The sequence below is a fragment of the Typha angustifolia genome, chromosome 15, assembly GCF_048772165.1.
Source record: "Typha angustifolia cultivar Huaian chromosome 15, ASM4877216v1, whole genome shotgun sequence".
Taxonomy (NCBI): Eukaryota; Viridiplantae; Streptophyta; class Magnoliopsida; order Poales; family Typhaceae; genus Typha; species Typha angustifolia.
This window is the reverse complement of record NC_133253.1, coordinates 20855812-20875124: the sequence shown is the minus strand read 5'-3', so window position 1 is coordinate 20875124 and position 19313 is coordinate 20855812. Positions and strand designations below refer to the sequence as shown.

At 37.1% G+C, this 19313-nt stretch overlaps 2 protein-coding genes across 8 annotated transcripts; both read right to left on the bottom strand.

The window, feature by feature from the left end:
• Nucleotides 1-1553: 1553 nt before the first annotated feature.
• LOC140777912 (uncharacterized) lies at nt 1554-6345 on the bottom strand. 3 transcript variants are annotated; one of them, XM_073122330.1, is made up of 5 exons: nt 3708-6345; nt 3355-3570; nt 2765-3139; nt 2223-2443; nt 1554-1964 (listed from the first exon to the last, which is right to left on the bottom strand). In XM_073122330.1, exons 1-5 carry the CDS (start codon nt 4249-4251, stop codon nt 1704-1706), a joined length of 1617 nt encoding a protein of 538 aa, XP_072978431.1. In that variant the 5' UTR covers nt 4252-6345; the 3' UTR covers nt 1554-1703. The 3 variants fall into 3 exon arrangements, with proteins under 3 accessions (XP_072978431.1, XP_072978433.1, XP_072978432.1); XM_073122332.1 differs by having other exon boundaries at nt 1554-1943; XM_073122331.1 differs by having other exon boundaries at nt 1554-1946; nt 3708-6341.
• Nucleotides 6346-7105: 760 nt separating this feature from the next.
• Nucleotides 7106-18998, bottom strand: LOC140777451 (beta-1,3-galactosyltransferase GALT1). Of its 5 annotated transcripts, none has more exons than XM_073121577.1 (9): nt 18804-18997; nt 17097-17241; nt 16100-16773; nt 15221-15450; nt 14856-15137; nt 14291-14419; nt 14030-14209; nt 8005-8112; nt 7106-7845 (listed from the first exon to the last, which is right to left on the bottom strand). In XM_073121577.1, exons 3-9 carry the CDS (start codon nt 16569-16571, stop codon nt 7636-7638), a joined length of 1611 nt encoding a protein of 536 aa, XP_072977678.1. In that variant the 5' UTR covers nt 16572-16773; nt 17097-17241; nt 18804-18997; the 3' UTR covers nt 7106-7635. The 5 variants fall into 5 exon arrangements, with proteins under 5 accessions (XP_072977678.1, XP_072977679.1, XP_072977676.1 ...); XM_073121578.1 differs by having other exon boundaries at nt 16100-16528; XM_073121575.1 differs by having other exon boundaries at nt 16100-17344; nt 18804-18998.
• Between the last annotated feature and the right edge of the window lie 315 nt (nt 18999-19313).

Here is a 19313-nt window from a genome sequence, read left to right as displayed (position 1 = left end):
TGCTACAAGCCTGGATAATTAAAAGAGCTTATATTGTACGTGTGTTCTATCTCATTCTATTAAATTACCATTTCTATATGTCATTCTAATGTTTAGTGAGAGATATATACTGTTCTTTTATCACACAAATGTTGAGAATATAATGCATCACACTTTTAATTTGCCGTCATTTTCCGTCCTCTACCAAGCTCAATTATTTTGTCTAATTTCTATCCGTCCAATTATGTTAGGATAGTGTCTTTGGGACTCGTTAATTTGTTTATCTCTTCCAATAATTTGGATGTCCGGATCTAATCATTCGTTAATTTTGTGTCTAAATATTAGCCAGACATGCCACATGTGACCGAGTACTCTAAATTAAAGGATAGAGGATTAATTTTTCAGAGAGAAGAATGAGAATAACTTAATAGTGTTTCACTAAACACTAAATTCTAGATGACTTAGAGAGAAGATGAAGTAGGCCCATCTAAATGATAAGATGTCTTATTGGGCCAAAGCTATACGGTCTCCATTTGAAAAGAAAGTATTTAATAAGAGATTGGATTCAAATTAGATTTAAATCTATCTTATTTGATTCAAAATGATAAGAGACTACTACATTAATAATGATTATTAATGAGATGTATGACGTCTAGGATTCGAGTCAGTCACGACAACAACGTGATGGATTGTAGCAAACGACATTGTCTTCCAGGTCAAGTCAATGCTTCACTTTCTTAGCAATTCCTTGGGTCGAGTGACGCCTGCGAGAGGATAAGCCTAAACTTAATGATGATGATGATGATGATGATGATAATAATAATAAGAGTTAATCTCCAACCACTCGGATACAAAAAAGAAGTCTAAAATGTGAACTGGATATTACTCTGATGCTACGCAGCAACGGTAGCAATCAAGACTAGAGAAGTTGGAAACAGAGGTTAATATCTTCTGAGATTTTAATTCTTAACCTCTGTTAGAAATATTAACTTTCTTTTTGAATATAAAGAATATTCTAGTCTAAAGTCTACTTACAAAACCATAGTCTAAAAGTTAACGGATAGTTATTCAAAGTAATAATAATATATTACAAAAATTATAAATTGCTCAAAAGCAGTTTGTCAAACACAAAATTAATAAATTATAGTGTTAATTATATTAAAAAATTCGAAATAATAATAAAGTAAAATAAAGGTGCCTTGTCAAGGGAGAGAAATCTAAATACGAGACAAAGACAGTGGCAACCCTTTCCATCAACTTAACAACTACGAATAGATAAATTAGCAAGAGATGTATAATCTCAAAGCAATTTCTTAATCAGAAAAGGGAGACTGCAAAGAGAAGCAAACGACGTGATCAAGCAGTCCTCTGCTCTTATTGGACTTGGATCAAAAGGTTTCCTTCTGAAAGGAAGTGTTACAATGCATGTAGAGCAGAGTACATACATCATGCCTTGCGTCACGATACATGCGGCATATTTCTATCATTTACGTGCTCTTTAGCTTGTATTTTACTACATGGAATTGCTGACTTCTTAGTGAAGAAGATAGCTCACGGCCGGCATTCATCGTTGGTTTCTTTCCAGGAAAAATATGAGCTTTATATTATAGAAGAGAAAGAAGTACAAGATACATGTCCCATTGGCCCATCACTTAGTTCCTCCCAGTGCATCAAATAAAGCAAGGAGTAGGGGCTTCCTAGTTCTTGTGAAAAGAAAAGAAACGCTAGTCTGGGAATAGGCAGCGGCTCCCAGTTCGTGTGAATTTTCCTTGCTTGAACTCCATGCCTTTAAGCTTCTCCTGGCACCAATTGAGCTGCTGGGTTGTGATCACAGACATCTTTAGAACCCTAGAGACGAGCTTCACGTCGATCAAACCAAATATGATGTCAACCTGGAGCTCTTTGGGCTCGCGAGATCTCACTTGCTTGCGTCGCTTTCTCGTCAAATCCTTCAGTTCCATATCCTTCTTCAAAGGCCAAAGACACTGTTCTTTGTCATTTACTTGTAGAGTAGTGCTCATTAACAATAAATTAAAACAAGTTGTTCAGTTTGGTTAAATTTGCTAATCAGTAAAACTAATTTAAAAGCATAAATTTCAGCTTCCCCATAAAGATTCAACAGAATTTTTGAACTCCACGTTTTGGTTTGAAGCAAACTTACCCCTGATGCAATAAAGTTGTTGAGAACAGGAAGCGAGCCTAATTACAAAGCAGGATAAAGATATTATTTCACTACTACTGACCTTGCGGACTTGCTTTGAGATGTTTCTGAAGAATTCCAGGTCTCTTGGGTCTTCTACTTGTGGATCAGTCCATATAAGCCTATTCAAAATCTGCAGGGACTTGCTATTCTCACTTTTAAGGAAATCCCAAAAGACTCTTATTGCTTTCTCAATCTCTTCCAATACATATTTTGGCTGGACGGTCTCTTCCTGCGAATACTCTCTTGTATCTTCCACATAACCTATCAGAACAACAGTACGGATCATAAAATTAACTTTTATCCCTCTTTTGGACTCAAGATAAGTTGAGAAGAAAAAACATAACATCTTATTGTCAATAGATAGCAGTATAAGTACGTAATTTCGTACTTCAGGATGATGAGTTTATGAGTTCCATTCATTATGTAATCCCACTTAACCCTTCAAACAACAGAATTCAGATAATGATTATAGGTCATCATTGAATTAATCTCCACTTGAAGGAAGAGGAATCTTCTTCCGCAAGCATTCATGGAAGTGAAACCGAAACATCATACAGCAAGTGAAACCGAAACTTTAAATACCTGAAACCTCAGGAACTTGGAGAAAACTTGTAAGAGAGAATCTTCTTTGAGCATAATTCCAGAACCTTTTCCCTTCATTTTCCTCAGATTCAGTGAATCTCTGCAGCAATACATGAAATTGCTGGAATTTGCTTACCACATTACCATGAAGTCTATAGTTTTGATCCCTTTCAGAGCATGCAAATTCTTCAACTTTCCTGTACTGGTGATAAAGTGCATCCCATCCTAAGCATGCTTGACCAACGTAGACTAGTTCAAAATCATTTTCTATGCTTTTGCCAATCTTCTTATAAGCAGCTCCAGGAAAAGAAAGGTCCACAGGATCTATGCTATCTAGAAAACCTGTGTTTGTGAAACTCCTGTCCAGAATAGCACCTGCAGTACAATTACAGTGATTATATAATACTTTCTCAAATTATTAATAACAAGAGAGGGTTATATTACAACCTAAAAAATGATATGAAAATATCTAAAAGGTATCTGCCATTCAGGTAAAATACAGAAAGATGCATTTTTAAGTGTGACTTTTCCAAATGCACCATTCCCATGACTATATTGCCATTTGAGTCTCAATAGAAAAAATAACATACTTACTGTACATCTTCTATCAGTGTTTAATTGGTCAAACCAAAACATCCTTCTTGAGTAGTTCTCATAGAACAGGTCAACTTCTCCTTTTCTAAAGGCTCCTTTCACTTCCAGTATGGGTAGTGCGGGAATGCATGCTAATGAAGAGAAGTCATCCTTTTCTTGATTTTCCATGAGAATAGCTGATTCCACTTCATCCATAAGCCCATCTTGTTCATCTAAAATTGGTAGACGCCCAGATTTGGTTAAACTTCCTCACGAAAAGAAGAAAGACAACTATATATTGGTGCTCTTCAACAAATATAAATTTTTTTTAACAAATGATAAGTATCTATCTGAAAGCCATCTTGCATACCTTCTAGTACTGGCATGGCATAATTTGATTCTATGATGCAGAGTGGTGATGACCCATAAATTTCTTGGTCTTCTTCCTCATAAGCAATGGGTTCTTCCTTGCAAACATCTTCAAGCTGTTGCTTTTTCTCTTCCAAGACTAGTAGCGCCGTATTTGTGATTGGAAGAATTCTGTTATATCGATATCCATCCATGCTTTGAATCGTGCTCTCTGGTACAGGGATCTCAGAACCTCTATGCTCTAGTACATCTTCATGAGCATTTGGTATGACAAATGAGGTATTTTCCAACTCAACAACAGGAAACAGAAAGATTTTCAATTTTATCATCGTCTTAGAAACGATGAAAATCACATAACAAATAAATCGGAAAGTAAGAGAGACTATGTCTGACACCCATCTTCGTATTGATAGCACTACCACATATAGCTGACAGCAGACAAGGAGAAAGGGGTGGATGAAGAAGCTTAAGTAATACCACTTATGAAGTTTATGTCGTAGGAGGATAACTTCAACTATCAACCAGCATGATGAAACAAAAGGCATATTAGAACCTCAAACTACTTTGCTTTTCTGATAGAAGCTTCAGAGGCAGATCAGGAACCTTGAGTTTGTTCAGATATATATATCACCAAGGCTGCTTATCCAAAGCACGTCTCAATAGTAAAAAATGATATCATTTATCCACTGAAAACTACCAAGATTTGGTCATCTGGAATTCAATTAAGCAATTAAGAATGAAAAGGACCATGTTATCTTAAAAATCTATATTAGGATTTCAACTACACATGGGAGGGACTTTGTCAAGACGCCTAGCCATGCATATCAGACTAAACTCTAAAGTAAATAGCAGTAACTACCAACTAAATATGTATGTCTATTTAAATGATGTCACACAACATGAACTTTAGAGTGCTGATAGGATATTAGAAGATTATTGGTCAACAAATGAATAGATAAATATTTTAGCTATAAAAGAAAAGTATTTCTTGGCCTGATATGGATGCTAGAAATAAATGAACACCATGGATCAGAGAATTCCTATCCCAGCTGAAATTTAGGTAGAAATAAATAAATATATATATAGGTAAGTGACCCCTATATTCCCAGGAATATAAATATTCAGACCTAAGCTCTAGAATAATATGTTGCAGTTATTCTTCTCAACAAGTTTCCACAAACTTTGATCAAACAAATATGCAAGTTGTCCATTGTATGTATTATGTAAGCATAGAGTGTCAAGTTATGTATGGAATGATGTCATATTAGATATCACATCCCCCAAGCAACTCTCACAAGATTCATAATTTAGTCCATCTGACGTGGTGCCATGTGTTCATGCACATCCCCTTTCACAGCCGTTAGGTAGTAGTGCCAAATCTACCTATTATCAACCATCATAATTTCCACTTATGCTTACTCACTTGAACTGCATATCCGTTTATAATCTCCTAGCAGTATCACGCAATCATTTTTTATGATTTCATGATTTAGCTTTCTGAAGAAGTATGAATGTAAGTATTTTATTCAAATTAAAGCAACTAAAACCATCACACAATTTACACGATAAAAATGACTTAACATGGAAGAAAGGAAGAAGTAAAGAAACAGTAACTCTTTCTATGAAAGATTTCAGACTAAACAAAGGACTGCAACTCCGCAATTGCAGAATCCATCTCGTCATCGTGCAGGACATGCCACAGAGAGAGCAAGTGTTACATGGATAAATCTGAGCATAGACTTCTAGATTAGTTGCTTCATTTGTCGTTGTTTACCACAGCTTTAGGATATCTTCATTTGCAATCATACATCTGGCTTTGTGTAAGACATAATTGTCCCACAAAACATAAATCTCTATCCTTGAATGTGCTCTATTAGGCATCAATAAAGTTCTCATTTTGTCAGTATAGATAAGAATGCAGCAGTTTATACACATGATTGTCCAGATAAAATGGCAAACTTTATCCTCCAGCAAGTTATCTCTTAACACTGAGAGAGGGAGAGAGAGGGAGAGAGGGAGAGAGAGAGAGACATACATGATAACTTTACAGAATTATTCTAACTTCTACTAATCCTTTGACGCATCACAAGTACAAATCAACAACCTAAGCATGAATAAGAAGATTACACTGCATGGATTCAAGGCATTTTCCAATCAGAAATCCAGGTAAAGAAAATAAAATCTTACACAATTACACAGCGACAGACAATAATACAGCATCCAATCTACATATAATCTCACCGTCCCTACCTGACCAACACAAGTCAACGTCAATTATCTAATAACTTTAATAATGCTTCCTATCCATAGATGGATTGACTCATGCCAAAATTCCATCCACTTCAAAAAAAGAAAAAGAAAATTGGAAACATGCAAAATCAAATAGGCCAAACTCGTCAATTAAAAAAAAAAAGAATAATTCCGATAGCAGATATCTCCACTTATCCAATAAAACTACAGAGAAAAAAAAGAGTCCCTAATTTCCAATCACAAGCGAAAGAAACCCTAATCCTAAGAGGAGAGAGACCGGAAGATGAACTCCGAAGAGGACGTGTGCCTGGGAATTTTATGGGTGAGTACTACTCGCACGAGGGGATGAGAACAAGGTTAAGGGCAAGGATAAGATTGAGGCCCGGGAGATTATTCCGTTATAAGTTCATCGTATTCGGAGTATAGTTTTGAGTTATTGACGAGTTTTTGGCCGAACTAGTTTTATATTAAATTTTATTTATCAAATAGATAACATTTAAATTTAAATACTAAAAATTTTTATTTCAGTGTAGTTCTAACTTAAAATGCTTAACTGTTAAGTATTTTTTAAGTAAAAATCTTTCTAAAATAAGTGATATAAAATGTTTAAATAACGTTGATAAATGTTAACGTTTTACTTGACAAAATACTAATCTTATTAACGTTTTAAATAAAATGCTAATGATTAAACGTTTTACTTAGAACTATATTTTAACTTATTTTGATATTTAAATTTAGAAGCAATCTATTTTAATAAATAAATCAAAAAATAGATTTATTTTAGTCAACAACTCGTTATTCGTTGCCAGAATACTGAGAACAAATTATTCATCTATCGGAATACCTTATTCCTGATACTTGATGAAGAACGGAGTCTGTTATCATACGATCACTAGTTGATGGCGATAAAGGTGAACATTCGGCATTAATCTTTTCCTTAAAGTAGGAATTGAAATTGAGCTTCTTTTTTTTCTTTCTAATGCTGAAGGACAGAACCAATACAATTGTTGCAGCTACTTGGAAGAGAAAAAAGGAAGACAAGATTGAGTAAAGACAAATGGAGAGAAATATATATATAATATATATATATATATATATATATATATATATATATATATATATATATATATATATATATATATACTTTCCCCAAACATGCAATAGCTGCTACATTTACTGTGAATCATATAACTTTACAATCACACACCCTCTTGATATCTCTCGAACAATAAGCTGCTATCTACGTATGTGCTTCCCTTGATATGATACAGAAGGGAGATCGATCTTCTGTACTAGTCCTACAAATCTGAGATGAGGTATCTCTTCCTAAGAAGGTCATTTCAAGTATAACTCAACCTAAACTTTTGCCAGCAAAAGAAAATGAAAGAAAAATTATACACTCAGTAAGATCTGAGTTAACTAAGAAATATATTTCCTTATATAAGTTATAATCTGCAGTTAGCCAGCCAAATGATAAAGAGTTTGGCTGCTGCCCTCGACGTAACACCTCGGTTCCCAAAAACTCAGTCTTCATTATGCAGAAACTTCTCCGATATCATCTTGGAACTAGCGTGTAGCTATCAACGTTACATCAGTTGGCCCTTCTCAGCAACTTGGTTAAAAGCTCTCTACAAAAAACTTCTGACTGTTCTGCCATCAAATTTCTTCAGCATTTCTTATCAATCGCCACAGCATGTTGCTCGGTGTGTCTCCTGGAGCTTCTCCCACAGGCATAGCATCTCCCTTGGATCCTGGTAGTGGGCGACCACATAGTCCGCCTCACACCCTTCATTATAGATCCTCCCCTCTTTTATATATTTAACATTCAAACCACTCTTCTTCAGCTCATCAATCCATATTCCCATTGCAACATCCTCTAGTTTGAACATCTGCATGGTAACATATTGTCTCAGCTCGAAAGAACTTACAGGGACTGAACAACAGGAATAGGTTTTGTTATTTGATGACAACAATTCTACATTCACAGAGAAGGCAACTGAAAACAGTTCGTCACAAAACCCCAAATAGACCAGCATACTTAATGGTACCTTTAGACGCCCTTGTTTATGCTTCTTGTAGACTGCCTTTGCAATGTCCCTTGACACCACATATCCAGGACCATGTGCCCAAGGAGGATAATTTTCCTCAGGCCATTCCTTCACCAAAAAAAAAAAGGACCTGTGAGATGTAATATCCAAAGACTGAAAAGTCCACATATTTAAACTACAAAGCAGAATAGAAGTTATGCTCTAGCCCTATTTACCATGACAAATCCAATTACAAAATTCAAGGAAACTGATTAGCCTACATGATTCGACCATTCTGACCAGAAGAACCTGAGTGCTGAAAAGGCAGGTAAAAATCAATGACCAATTTAATTGTTGTACCATGCCACATGTGGCGAGTGACAAACAAGTGATATCACCTCATAAATTGACCCTGGGTTACTGAAGTAATTGTATTTAGCACAAACAACAAGATGATTCTACATTTTTTTGGGGTAAACAAGATGCTTCTTTGAAGAACCATCAACCATGTAACAATATGAAAATCAAAACAAATAATATTGTACTTCAGAACTAACAGAACAGAGGTTTCAACACGAGAAATTAATACGCTGCCTAGTTATTAGATTTTTATTTATTTATTTATTTATCTTATTTTATGGTGACTTTTTATAAATAAAGGTTAGCCCCCTCATTCATTATTAATCAAATACACAATATTTTTCACCAAACTCTTCTCTTCTCCCTTAACCCAATCTAAGATAAACCCACTAATGTTTCATGGTATCAGAGCTTCCCAATCTCTAGGGATATTTTAAGTTGGATTTCTCATTCTCCAATAATCTCTCTCTCCATCTCCTTCTTCGATTGATTTTTTTTTTCTTTCACCTTCTGATACACTTAATTAGGATTTTTTCTTATTGCATTAGGTGTTTATTTTTATTAAAATAAAATTCCTATAGGTCGCGTTCGAAGGCTGTACCGCGTTCGCACATCCAGAGATGGGACTTTTTGAGTGCGTTCGAATGCGATCGTGCGCGTTCGAACATGATCGACGGGAATCCTCTAGAATTATGGTTTCATATTGTTTTAGGACTTATTGGCCAGCCTCTATAAATATGTGGAAGGCAGCTAACTTCATTATGCTATTGGATTCTTGATTTCTTGCCTCCTATCTTCTCTCTAGACTCCTCTCTCCTCCCTCTTCACCATACTTCCACCTCTACCATTAACAAGGTTTCTCCTAACTTCTAATCTCCCTCGACTATTGAGCCACCTCTCTTCTTTGGGATCTCGACCACTTCGTTTCCCTTGTCTACTTCCCTTAATCACTTCCATAATCCACCATCTCCATACCCATCCATAACCCTAACATCCACTTCACCCGTCACCACCACCGTCATCCATGTTATTCCGTGTTTTCGTCCCTGCTATAATTTGAATCTGCGAAAGACGTAAACACAAAAGTTGTAGATCGGGAAGTTACGGATCCAACCCAATTGGTTTCGTAATTTTCTGACTATCGGAGAATATCTGATTAATATTTTCCCACGGTTGCGCGGACTGCTTCCTGCAATAAATTCAGATCTTAAGGAATTGTCCCGTAACCAATCTTTTGGTTCCAGAACCCATCAATTAGTATCAGAGCTTATCAAATTGGTATCAGAGCCTAACACCTTCTAGCTCGAGAACTGCCCTCTCACTCCTCAAGCTCACCTGTTGCTACAGCAGCCACAGTCACAACCTCCATCGTCGCTGCAGATGCAACAGCTACCTTAGCTGTGTGCTTTTCGGCCTCCTTGAGCTTGGTCATCCCGTCATCTTCCACTTCCTCGGCAATAGCAGCACAACCACCGGTCTCCACCCTCTTCTTTGTTCAGCAGCAGCAACGCAACAGTCCTTTACAGGCTGTAGTTCTTGATCGTCCAGTCACCATAGTCTCATCTCTTCAATTCCGATAGTAGCAGCACAGTTTTCGACTAATGCCCACCAAATGTTCGACGAAAGTTCCTTGACTCTATAACCCCTTTTTTTGCAGTTCTTTGATTCTGCAACTGTAGCATTGTTTTTCAGCTACTACCCACTAAGTGTTCAACAAAAGTTTCACTGTATTCATAGCTCTCCTTTTCTGCTGCACCGTTCAAAAGTTCCTCTCACTAGGTGTTTGACGAAAAGGCTTGAGTGGGCTTAAATGGCAATCCAATGATGTCTTGTTCCGATCGGTCATGAGAGTTTATCATTAATCCATTTTTTACTTATCACTGAGCAAAATTGGATCACATGAGCCTCTTCCATTTAGATAGTTCTCCGCAGACGAGGTGTGCTCCTCTTCGCACTATCATCTATACAACCATTATGCCCTCTATTGAGTCTGACACATCCAAAGATGTTCAGTCAAAGGTTCTATCTCTAGAGTATGATGAGTGGGCCCTACGTGACCTGGAGGTTTGCACTTACCTCATCTTACAGATTGATCAAACGTTTCAATCTTAGCTCCAGACCTTGTCTTATGACAATGCCATCTGGGCCCATCTCAGACGTCAATTTGTTCAATCGAGTCTAATCATCATTTTCAGCTCCGTCATGGTGCTCAAGTGGGCAGACAATGTCAGCTTTCTATCCAGGACTTTTATGCCCACATGATTAACATATGTCATGAGCTTACATCAATGGAGCATATTTTCTAGTTTCTACCCCTCTGACTTGATGTCGGCTCAACACTACCCTGACGAGGATCATCTGATGGATTCCTTAAATGTCTTTGTTCAAAATTTGGGGATGACTCGTCATCTATTGCATTACTTCATGCTCCCAAGCCTAGACAGTGTCATAGCTGAGCTACAGGCTAAGGAGCCTAGACACCACCTCTTGCCCTCTCAGCAAGTCACCTCTACACTGCCTTTTATTGCCATAGAGTGTGCACCAAGCATCAATCCATCTGATCACTCCAGTAATCCCACCTTCAGTAGTGCGCAACTCCAATAGATTCAACAAGTTATTCATGGGCTTTATTACCTAGATCAGCTTTATCTTCCATCACTTCGCCCTAGTGCTTGTCCAGTCACTCATCTCTCTTCTACAGACCTATGGCATCGTCGTCAATGTCATGGATTGAGTCAATGTCTCATGACCTAGTCTCCGTCTAGGTGCTTAGGCAGTAGTTTTTTTTTTTTGGTCTTATTGTGTATTGGCTACAAATTGGCAAAACACTAGGCCCTTCCCTTTTCTCTTAGTATGAATATCTCTGATTCCTCTTTTCACCTTTTGCACTCTGATATTTGGGACCTTGCTCCACTCTCTTTGGGTTTTGATTGTTTTTTCTACTGTGTATTTAATTGATGATTTCTCTCATTTCACTTGGGTTTACTTTCTACGTCAATGCTTTGAGGTATGTCAAATCTACCGTAATTTCTATTCTATAGTTTGTTTTATTAAGATCTTTCAATCTGGTGGTGCTCATGAGTATTCTTCCTTTGAGTCAGACATGCTTCTTCCGATACTCTACCTTAGAGTTCGTGTCCTTATATCCTTGCTCAAATAGAGTTGTCGAATGAAAGCATTCTTTTCTTTTCATTCCTCGCTCTTACTAGGCTGAGATCCTTCTTACTACTCTCTATCCCATCAATGGAACTCTATCATTTGTTCTTGATGGTTTGATTATGCACAATCGTCTCTATGGTACTGTCCTTTCGTATGGTTATCTTCGTGTTTTTGGGTGCATATGTTTTGTTCTTCTTTCTTCGGATGAACGTAACAAGTCCCCTAGGACAACTACTAACTACGTATTTCTAAGATATAGTCCTAAGCATAAAGGTTATCATTGCTTTGACACTTCTACTTATCGTCTTAGGATATTGCGTCATGTCACTTTTCTAAAAGATATACCTTTCTTTACTGCCAATGCCTTAGCTCCCTTAGATTTATCCTTTCTAGATCTCCCTACTAGCCTGTCCTTTATCCCATCCAAGGTGTTTGGTTTAGCCCCATCATATACATCCCGCATGCCTCAAATTTCTCTATCTATTGACATTCCTTTACTACCGATTCCTTTTGCCCCTCTAAACCGCTCTCTCGTCATTTGACACTCCTTTTCTTATTTTCCTTTCATTTTTTCCAAATTTTAGAAAATTTTCTGCATTTTAAAATAATATTTAAAATTTTATGTAATTAAAAAATAGTTTGATCCAATACGACTGATATGTATCATTTTTTGGGACAACAGATAGCAATCCCAATCCCGATATTGAGAATCTTCGTATCCCTTTGTTGTCCCATCTCTATTGTGATGGCTCTCACACCCGCTCGTCACTATCCAGAGCGTGAGCATCACCTCCTGACTTTCTGATGTCTTCCGCTATAAACTCCCCCCAATTTCACACTTTCTTTGCAGCTATCTACTTCACTTCTCAGTCTAGGTCCTACTGTGAGGTTGTCCAGGTTCCATAGTAGCAACAAGTCTCAGATAAGTTTCATGCCCTTCAACAAATGCATACTTGATATGTTGTCCCTCGCCCACCAGATATCATGTCTGCTAGCTGTAAATGAATCGTTAAGGTCAAGTATCGACCTGATGAATCCATTGTCAGGTACCAAGCTCGCCTGGTTGCTCAAGGCTTTACTTAAGAATACGGAATATACTATGAAGAGTCCTTTGCTCCAGCTGCCTAGATGATTTCTGTCCACTCTCTTCTTGATATTGCTTCCAGTTGCCTTTACATCAAATTGACGTGAAGAATGCGTTTCTTCATGGCCTTCTTAACGAGAAGGCATATATGGATGCTCCACCTGGTTTCCCTCTTCATATGTCATATCTGTTGACTGCGATGAGCTATATATGGGCTTAGCAAATCTCTCGTGCTTGAATTGATCAATTTCATAGTGTTCTCACAGTCTACGGATTTCAAAAGAACCCTTCTGAGCTATTTATGTTTCTGCAATCTTCTGCTTAGGGTCGGGTCATTCTTCTTCTGTATGTTGATGATATGATTATCACCGAAGATGACTCTACCAATATTTACTCTCTTTAATAGCATCTTCAGCGTCAGTTTGACATGAACCTCAAAATTGCTCAGTCATTCCATAGTCTTTTACTGTCACAGTAGAAGTATATTACAAATATTATCAGTCATGTCACCATCATTGATACTCGCTCTGCTACTATCACGATTGAGCTTCATATGAAGCTTCAGCACAATGATGGTCAGCTTCTTCCAGATTCGACTAGATATTGTCAGTTGATTAGGGCACTCGTCTACCTAACCATTACCCGGCCTGATATCTCTTTTGTAGTTGATCTTGTCACTCAGTTCATGCAGACTCCTCGATCTGCCAATTATGCTGCTCTTTATATATATTTTTCGATACTTCCGTTGCACCACCACTCGTTCTCTTTTCATGCTATCAGCATTAATCTTGGTTCTGCGAGCTTATTCCGATGCAAGTATACTGGTTACAAGTCTGATCAGAAATCTACCACTAACTTCTTCATTTTCCTAAGAGATTCCTTTATTTTTTAGTGAAGCAAGAACCAAAATGTGGTGTCTTTCTCCGGTCCTGAGTCAGAGTATTGTGCTATGTATGTGATAGCCAAATAGATTATTTGGCTTCAGTGTCTCCTTAGTGATACGAGTGTTTCTTTACCCCTCCTAACCCTTCTTCATGTCGATAATGATAGTGCTAAAAAACTCGCTGGAAATTTTATTTTTTTATAAAAGGACGAAGCACATTAAAGTCGATATGCACTACACTCATCAGGAGTACCGAGCTAGTATCATTTTACTCTATCGTGTCAGCACTAAGGAGCAAATTGTCAATTTCTTCATGAAGTCTCTTCCCCTTCCACGCTTTGAGCATTTAGTTAGCAAACGCTCAATTTATGATTCATCTTGAGTTTGATGAGAATATTAGATTTATATATTATGATGACTTTGTATAAATAGAGATTAGCCCCTTCTTTTCCCTCGCCCCAATCTAGGGTAAACCTATTATCATTTCACTGCCATTATAATATATTGCGATTGTATGATCAAACATTTTTAACAAATATTATGTCAACTATAAGACTTACCTCAGGAGTTATATACCATTTGCTGTCAGGATTCCGGTGAGGTTGAGAATCAGAATTGATAAGACCATATAGTAGCCCACGACTAACATTTATTCGATTTAAAGATGAAAGAATCTCGTCTATGCGAACAAAAGCATCATCATCCGTCTTCATTACATACTTGGCAGATACAACATTTGTCTGTTAGAACAAAAAAATGTAAGAAACCAAAATATAATTGTCAATGGAAGTATAGTACAACATAACTTCAGGTTTACTTACACCGTAGAAGCAAATTGCTATCGTCTTCCACGTAATTAGACTGTAATAATCAACAAATGGCATAAGCTGAATGTCTCCATACGTGCGTGCCTCATTCCAGAGTTCCTCATTCACCATTTGGTTTTTATGCTTTGAAAAACACAAAGGTCATTCAAGGTAAAGTAAGAAGCTCTGTGAGCTATCAAAAATAACAAATATTGAAAAATATAGTTGCCTTAAATAAAGAGATATCAAGAACCAAAAAACCAATCGTCGGAAAGAACATCTATGAAGTGTATGTCATATCATGTTCAAACAACAGATTCCATTACATGTAACATCAAGCAGTAATGAAGAAAATGAATACTGTACATGGTCGACACTTTCTATTCTTAATAAGAAAAAGTTTCTCCCACGTAATATGAAGCATTAACGATGCAAGAGAAGTGATTCAGACTTAATGAAAGAAAAAGTTTCTCCCACATAATATGAAGCATTAGTGATGCAAGAGAAGTGATTCAGACATCATAACATAGTATTCCTGATGGGAGTATATAAAAAGATTTGAAGCATGTAGATTTTTTACCAGGCCAACAAAAAACCGCACTACAACTGTTCCAGAACGCACAGCATCGTATTGCATCCATGTTCTTCGAACTGCCATTCTATGTTTAAAATTGTTTGCCGTAGAAAAGATGCCAATGAAAAGATCCACAGATTTATGAAGAGAAATAGGCGGTGCCTTTAAAATTTCTAGATCAATGATATGCTCCAAGTCTTCTGATGTCGGCAAGCCACTTGCAATGACAGATATTAATTTAATATCTCCTGAAATTCGGGCTTCACTAACAAACCATGGTTCCAAGCTCTGGCAATAAACCATATTGTCAGCCAATATATAATTTGATAAAAACAATTAAGGAAATGGCTGGATACTTTGGCTGAAATTACCTCTCGGTATGCAAAGGATGTAATGTGCTTTCCATCTACGGTCATTTGGATACCCTCTACTCCAACTCGAAGAATGGCAATAGCAAGATATCCTTGTTTGAAAGGAAAATACCTTCTAGGTTCAGCACCCCCCTTTTTAGAAGACCTTGACACATTAGAATTTTTATGTGATGTGAAAATTTGCTTTTCATCTTTACCCACCATTGCACTGCATTGCTCTAAGTCATCCACTGCGAAAGGAAGAATACATGGAAAGATTGCATATCAAGAGGTATAGACAAAAATTAAGCTCTATGAGAACACAAGCAGAAAGGCAAAATACTATGTAATCAAACACTGGTGAACCACTCAGCTTGCCCGTTAGAAAGCAATAACAGAGTCCACATAATAGGTCCGCATATCAAAATCAAGTGCCTGTATGCGATGACATATTGATAGGACTACCATGACTCTGGAAACAATAATAGCTACTAATTAAGTAACACTTCACAATGAGCGGCAGGGATCAGATTATACTTATATTACTAAGCATCATGTTTTATTTAAACAAACAAAATTAGCTTAGCAAAAGAGAGTAGTACAAGTCATCAACAGTGATAACATATACTTGTATAATTTTCAAAAGATAGAGGAAGACAAGCTGTAAATATTTTGCATTGAAGAACAAGTATAACTTTAATTTAAGCTCATCGTAATACAGTGAAATCTCCATAAACAAACTATAACATTATGGCAGATAGAACCAAAGGAAGTAAAATAGAGATTGACTATTGATCGTAAAAATATCAAACATCTATAATTAACAAACATCATATGATGTCATTTTAAGTTCTAATCAGTGTCATAAGCAAATAAACAAGAAATGATTATACAAAATACCTTTCCCTGTACTAACAGAATCTTGAGAAGGGCAACGCTCCTCTGAACCCCAATCACTAGTTACAGTCCATGTATTTTGGACTATGACTGGATCTTCCGTAAGTTTATCACCATGAAGCCGCACATTGTAATGTAATATAACTGGAGGATCTGGTTCACCTGGAAGTACTGCTCCAGTTAAATCGATCCGGAAATTACCCAAAAGACCTTCCGGAGTGCCAATAACAGTTAATGAAGAACCTTGAACCAGTCCACAAGGTATCTTTAATGAAAAACCATCGTGACCAAATTTTGATGCATTCATTCTTCGAATAGAATATGGACACTGCTTCTCTTTCACTTTCTGGTGAGAACTTCCATTCCCAGAGACATCTTGAACCGAGTCCATAAGGCTTCCCCATGCAATTCTAGCTTCCTTGACAGCTTCGACTGAATGAGGTAAACTCCCAGAATGATTAATAAACTGCTTCATATGGTTCCAAGTATGTAGCAGCTGCAATTCTTCAGTAGAAAGATTTCTAGGAGCTATAAAATTGGACACTAACGAGTCAATTGAAACTACTTGGGACACATTCTCTGGATTATAAACTGCAGGTGGGTTTGGAACAGTCAACCACCGAAGAGGGTCAGAAATGTTGCGATAGAGGATGTTTTGCAGTGAACTTTCTGCTAATCTGTTATCCATTAACATATACCTCAAAATCAACAAGACAAATAAAAACATTAAAGCAACAGTGCCAGACCATTTCTTCATCACACGTGCTATAACTTTCAGAACTACACCTTGTACTTCACAGACTTTGAATGGAACACTAGTGCATTGATCTAGAATATGATATTTTATTGTCACCCAAGGCCAGTGGTTCCAAAGTGCAGTTTACATCAATGAAAGCAGTTTGTTTAATCTTAAAGAGTGTCGAAATAAGCCATGTGACACTCACAGCATTTAATCATCCAGAAGAAATGAGCTGTTAAACTAGGAAAATTGAAGACATACAGATCACTGATTTGCTCTTGCTACTGATATAGCACACAGTCGTCAAAAATGTAGTTAGCTACTCCAAGTAGCAGGCAGCCTTTTCTGCAATTTGAATTCCACACCCACTGTTCAAAGCTCCATCCAGCTATAGTGCCAGAGTCACCTTAGGAAGCAATTGGAAGTACACATATATAAGAATTGATATTACTTCACTCTGCATCAGTAAATATAATAGCAAGCTTTTATGAACACTTCACTCATAGCCTCTGTCAAACAGATTAAGCAGTACCGAGATATCAACAAAAGATTTGGTAAAATTGTACTACGAATCCATTTCTTTTCCATAAAAGAAAGAAAAGAGCAAAAGGTTTAAGCAATTAAGTAATTGACAATCCTGCCAGACATGAATAATCTAGACTAGCTAGTTTATGCTACATTCCATTTTATTTTATAACCACTCATAAAAGTCAGCATTTAGGCAGACGATCTTTCATAGCTGTTGAACATTGCAAGAAAAATAAAAGGGTTCGTAAGATGAATAAACAGGACAAGCAGTAAAAAAACACTCAAGCCAAAAGCAAATATTTAGTCACTTCAGGATATTGCATCATGAGATCAGTAACAAGCAAGCTACAAGTTCCATTGGGATCCTGGTCCTCTAGTTCTCACATCTCTCACGAGTCACACTTATCTTCCTTTCATCTATCTAGGAGCTCTAGGCTATAAAAAAGTTTCATAATAGCATTAGAGTAATTAGCTACATCTTAAACAACTTTAGTCAGACGGATCACTGTCCACCTTGCCTTTATATCATGCGCCACTTCTTTAACAGACACTTCTTTAGTAGATGAAAGAAGTTGAAATAATGCAAGCCTCTTCCAAACTGAAGAAAATGGACCCACTACTTCCCCAGAGAAACAATTAACTCCAGGCCCAGCCTGTGTGAATAGCAGATGCTCGCTTTACCTTTTTTTACGTCTCTTTTTTTTTTTTTGTTCCTTTTTCTTTCCTTCTTTTTACCTCTCAAAGCCCTAGACCATTAGAAGAGGAGAATAATGTCCAATTAATGACCCAAGCAACACGAGTCAAACACAACTCCCTTCCTATACCTGTGATCCAAGTAACCTCATTTTCCTTTATGGATCAAGATACAGCCGTATAGTATGGAACTAACCTAGAACAAAGATTCAGACAGCTGAGTTCCCAAAAGATGGTACATCTCCCAAACCCCCGCCTACACCTCCGCAATCCTTCAAACAGTTCAGAACCCATCTAGGAAAAGGAAAAGAAAGAATAAAAAAAAAACTAAAGAAATTTGAAGCCTTGTTGGTCAGAAGCAAGGCGATGCAAAACATATTTCCAATTAACAAGAAAATTCTCAAATCTCGGGAATTTCTCAAACGAACGAACCACTCAAAAATTTACCGGCAGGATGAAACAAGACACCAAAAAAGAAATCTTGGACTACCAAGTAGTCTATCATCAAGTACATCAGTTAAATCAGACACAATGCCTCGAATCTCTCTCTACAACGGCACAGGGCATGGTAATGTGACCCAAATCCACTCGAGCCCGCACCGAAATCTAAGCTGCTACTTCCACTGCCGTATTTGCGGGTGGAGAGAGAAAGATCACTACGACACGAGGAGCGATTATATTCCGAAGGAAAATCCAACTCTAGCCAACGCCATTGGAGATCCGAGAGAGCGAGAGAGAGAGCGATACCTTAATTAGTTCTTCGGAGAGCGTGTGGTTCTTTCTCAGAGGCAGAGCGAGAGAGGCGAGGAAGAGAAGCTTCGAGTCCGTCCGGATCTTTCAGAGAGAGAGAGAGAGAGAGAGCGTGCTTGGAGTCTACGCCAGAGACTGGACTAAAAAGAGTTCACGTTGCCGGTCTTTGAGAGAGAACCAGACAACAAGCGGCATTTCTTGTACTCTTAATAATATAATATAATTCCAATAATTCATAAATCTCAATTATTATATATTCTTAACACGATGAAGTAGATAGCACGTCTCATATCTGGCTAGTTGAAGCTTCAACAATAATTAAAAGCTTTACTGAAGTAATAAATAAACGGTAATTATTGTAGTCATAAAAATTTAAAAAAAGAAACGTCAGGCTTTCTTTATCCTCTTTCTTTGACTGGAGTTCACATATAATAGTAATATTTTCTTAATCTTTTTCTCCCTTTCGTAATTACCTTCCTCTGTCTCTTTAATTATACCACGCTGCAG

Bases quoted from the DNA above. Each gene is read 5' to 3' on its own strand.
- LOC140777912 (XM_073122330.1), bottom strand. From the start codon at position 4,251: ATGCCTTTTGTTTCATCATGCTGGTTGATAGTTGAAGTTATCCTCCTA. The intron at 3,571-3,707 runs GTATGCAAGATG...TACCAATTTTAG, and splicing joins TGCCATGCCAGTACTAGAAG to ATGAACAAGATGGGCTTATG. The intron at 3,140-3,354 runs GTATGTTATTTT...ATTGTACTGCAG, and splicing joins TGATAGAAGATGTACAGTAA to GTGCTATTCTGGACAGGAGT.
- LOC140777451 (XM_073121575.1), bottom strand. From the start codon at position 16,853: ATGAAGAAATGGTCTGGCACTGTTGCTTTAATGTTTTTATTTGTCTTG. The intron at 15,138-15,220 runs GTAATTTCAGCC...GTTTATTGCCAG, and splicing joins CATCCTTTGCATACCGAGAG to AGCTTGGAACCATGGTTTGT. The intron at 14,420-14,855 runs GTAAAAAATCTA...TGTTTTTCAAAG, and splicing joins TGCGGTTTTTTGTTGGCCTG to CATAAAAACCAAATGGTGAA.